Source organism: Myotis davidii, unplaced genomic scaffold, assembly GCF_000327345.1.
Source record: "Myotis davidii unplaced genomic scaffold, ASM32734v1 scaffold221, whole genome shotgun sequence".
Lineage (NCBI taxonomy): Eukaryota > Metazoa > Chordata > Mammalia > Chiroptera > Vespertilionidae > Myotis > Myotis davidii.
In genome coordinates, this window is record NW_006293349.1 from 7,624,743 (window position 1) to 7,628,687 (window position 3,945).

The following is a 3,945-nucleotide window of genomic DNA, read 5'->3' on the forward strand; positions in this document are numbered from 1 at the left end:
AGGGCGAGCGGGCACCGGGGCGTCCCTGTGCACACGCTGTAGCTTATGGAATCCTCACAATGATCAAGTGGGAGTATTTTTTTAAGTTTTCATTAGTTGATTTAAGTACAGTTGGCATACAATCTTATACGGGTTATGTTAGTTTCAGGTATGCAATACAGCGATTGGACATGTTTATGTCTTACAGTGTGATCACCCCCCCAATCCTAGTGACCATCTGACCCCGCTCAAACCCATCACAGAGCTATTGACCATTTCCCCTTCACTCCCCCCCCCGCTCCCTTCTGGTAGCCTTCCCTTCCGTCTCTGTTTCTATGGGTTAAAGTAAGACTATTTTTATCCCCCTTCGAAGAAACGGGGCTCAACTACCTTCTTCAGATCCCACAGCTATAAGTAGAGAGCATCATCGCACAGCTACTCAGGGGAGGAGATCGGATTTAAACTGGCCTGTCTGATCTTAAAGCCCATGTTCTTCCTCTTAGACCAACTTGGAAGAAGTTTCCAAGAACCAAAAAGTCTTCCTTGAGCAGCTGCTCTGCCCAGCGCTCCGCAGGCGGCCGCACTTCTGGGGCTGCCGTGGGCTCGGGCCTGAATCCTGGTTTCTGGTTAGAAGGGTCCGCTGGAACATGTGACTCTCGATAACTCAAAATATTCATCCAAAGCCTTCAGTTGTATCGGTGAAGTCATCACTGCACTGATTTAATGGTAATAAGGTTTACTGAGGTCTCATCTTATTTACTTCTTCATTCTTTTCTCTAACCTCATTGAGTTAGGGTCCACAGTTATTCTGTTTTTCATTTAAAAAAATGTTTTTATTGATTTTAGAGAGAGAGGAAGGAAGAGGAAGAGAGAGAGAGAAACATGGATGAGAGAGAAACATCAACATTGATCGGCTGCCTCCTGCACACCTCCCTGCTGGGGATCGAGTCCACTACCCGGGCATGTGCCCTGACCAGAATCGAACTGTGACCTCCTGGTGCTAGGTCGACACTCAACCACTGAGCCACATGGGCCGGCCCTCTTCTGGTTTTCATGGCCTCCATCCTTCCATGTTTCCAGCTTCCTTAATGTCTATTTTTCTTTTTTTAAAAAATATATTTTATTGATTTTTTTACAGAGAGGAAGGGAGAGGGATAGAGAGTTAGAAACATCGATGAGAGAGAAACATCGATCAGCTGCCTCCTGCACACTCCCTACTGGGTATGTACCCGCAACCAAGGTACATGCCCTTGACCGGAATCAAACCTGGGACCCTTGAGTCCGCAGGCCGACGCTCTATCCACTGAGCCAAACCGGTTAGGGCCTTAATGTCTATTTTTCTTTTATTTTAGCGCTAATCTCTTTTTAAAAACACTTTCCTAGAAAGTCATTTTTGGAGTTCTGTTTGTTTCTTTGTTGTTTTTGTGATGTAGATGGATGACTACAGATTCCTTTGTAACTAAAAGAGGAAGGCTAGAGACAGATGAACGATGGGGGAAGGCAGACAGGAACATCAGATCAATATCATTTTCTGAAGCAAAAGTTACTTTTCAAGACAAAGTAGAGAAAGAATCCGGTAGGTAGTGTCCACATTGGGATAGTGTCCTCCGTTTGGACAGTAATTCTCAAATGCCGTCGTCAGCCCCCAGTTGGGTTGCTGGAGGTCTGTCTAGTCCTGACAGTGACAACCCAACAGCAAACATCACGTTAACTTCTCCCACCGGGATGGTGAAGCTTTCACATTAAAATGACAGAGCCGTGTAAGGACTGGAATCTATTTCCTCAGGGATAACATCTGTCCTTTTAGCCACAGATCTTGGGAGGCAAACACATTTCCACCCACTCTAACATAAGGTCAGTTTTTAAAGACATCATCACAACTGAAAACTTACCTCTAGGGGTTTCCCAGCACACAAAAGAGTCAATTAAAGACAAGCCTTGCTTATAGTAGAAAGTTGTTAACTCCAGCCAATCAGCATCCAGAGTGCTAATGACAGGTCCTTTCCTGGTGACTTTCATGGACAGGACGCCCTCCTGGTAGGTCCAGCCGGTGGACTCGTCATCAAACACGTTGAAGACTATATACAACTTGTTATCTGAGGATAGGCATTCAGAAGGAAGAGAGGGAAGAGCTATAATTTCACTGAAAAGATTCTTAAAATGTTTTTTATTAATCACAAGCTATTTCAAGCACATAACAAGCATCCTATATAATAAAAGGCTAATATGCAAATCGACCGAATGTCAGAATGACTGGTCGCCATGACGTGCACTGACCACCAGGGGGCAGACGCTCAATGCAGGAGCTGCCCCCTGATGGTCAGTGCGCTCCCACATGGGGAGCACCACTCTGCCAGAAGCCCGGCTCACGGCTGGCGCATGCCGTGGTGGTGGCGAGACCTTTTCCTGCCTTCAAGGCTGGTGGACATCCCCTGAGGGCTCCTGGACTGTGAGAGGGGGCAGGCCAGGCTGAGGGACCCCTCCCAGTGCACGAAATTTCATGCACTGAGCCTCTAGTAGAGGATAACAGAATTACCTACCACTCAACTTTATCAAATTTAACATTGTGCCATGTTTGCTGCAGACTTTTTTAAGGGGTTGAGAGACGGAAATAGTTGAGGCTCACTATGTAATCTTCCCTTATCCCATGCTCCAGAAATAGCTACTATAATGAACTTGGTGTTTACCACTCTCATGCAAGCTTTTATTCTTTTAATATAAATTTATATGCCCACAGATGATATACAATGTTTTACAGTTAAAAAACTTCTAAAAAATGGCATCATGCTATACAAGCCAACCTTTAAATTGATTTTCTTGTTCAATATTACGCTTTTGAAGTATAGTTAACACTTCATAGGTCTTAGTCATGTAGCTCACACAGTATTCCAGTCTACTGTTCTCCATTGGTGGACACATGCACTGCTTCCAAATTTTTGTTACTACAATTATTACTCATGTCTCCTTGGACACGTGTGGGAGCCACCCTGGAACCCGTACTCAGACATGGAATTGCTGGGTCGTGCCTTATCCTTTACTGTAAGTTGGCAAATTCTTCCTTTGGGTGGCCAACGGCCCCACACCTGTGACTGTGTTAGAAAGTCTACCACCGCGTGCGGTACAGACACCAGGACTTGGGTGTGTGTGTTGTGTGCGTTTTTCTGGGTTGAGTCTCATGAATTTCATCCGGTTCTCTAAGGGGTCTTTTGTAGGTACCTGCTCCCCCACCGCCCCACCCCCACTCAGTGGTTCTAAGAGCCCCTGCCGCAGAAAGTTATTAGGAGCGATACGACTTAAAAACAAGCCGTTTAGAAGGTGGGATCTAAAGGTGGACACACATTAAGTAGGGAGCCTCCTGGTTTAGAACTTAAAGACCTGGAAACAGACATCTAACCAAGGGGAGGGTGGGCACCAGCAGCTGAAGGGCAGCAGTGGGTGGACGTGAGCAGCATCCTGACCACAGCCCCACCGCTCGCTCCCTCTTACACGCCCGAGTGTTTCACGCGGCAGGAAGCCGGCGTGGTGGTGAGCGGGGGACCGGTGGAAAGGGCAGGGTGGTGGCGGGGGATGGGTGAGTGGGGGAGTGGGAAATGCTCCCGGTTTTGTAAAGGAGATGGCACTGACCGGGGTCCAGTGGGTGTTTGTCAGGTACGGGATTTCAGCACATCTCAGCCACACATCACCCAGGACGTCCTGTCACACTGTGAGCAGCTGCAGCACCAACACTGATGAAAGGGTCACGTCCCAGCAGCTAACTTGGTGCAGGGTTTACACAGCCAGGTCCTGGGCTCAGCACTTGGCAGACTTCCCCTCCTTACTTCTCACAACCCCGGCCCATAAGGAAGGCAGTCCTATTCTCATCCCAGAAGTTAAGCATACCCCTAACCCTAAGGTCTTACACAGTCTTTGATTTTCTTAAATAGTGCCTTTTTTTTGTTAAATATTTTTCCATTGATCTTTTAGAGA

At 47.0% G+C, this 3,945-nt stretch overlaps 1 protein-coding gene across 1 annotated transcript in view; it reads right to left on the bottom strand.

The window, feature by feature from the left end:
- RFTN2 (raftlin family member 2) overlaps positions 1-3,945 on the bottom strand; it is a 41,492-nt gene that overhangs the window by 20,215 nt on the left and 17,332 nt on the right. The window contains exon 5 of the mRNA XM_006767086.2: positions 1,872-2,075. Coding sequence (XP_006767149.1) covers positions 1,872-2,075 — 204 coding nt within the window. The remainder of the gene's footprint in view (positions 1-1,871; positions 2,076-3,945) is intronic.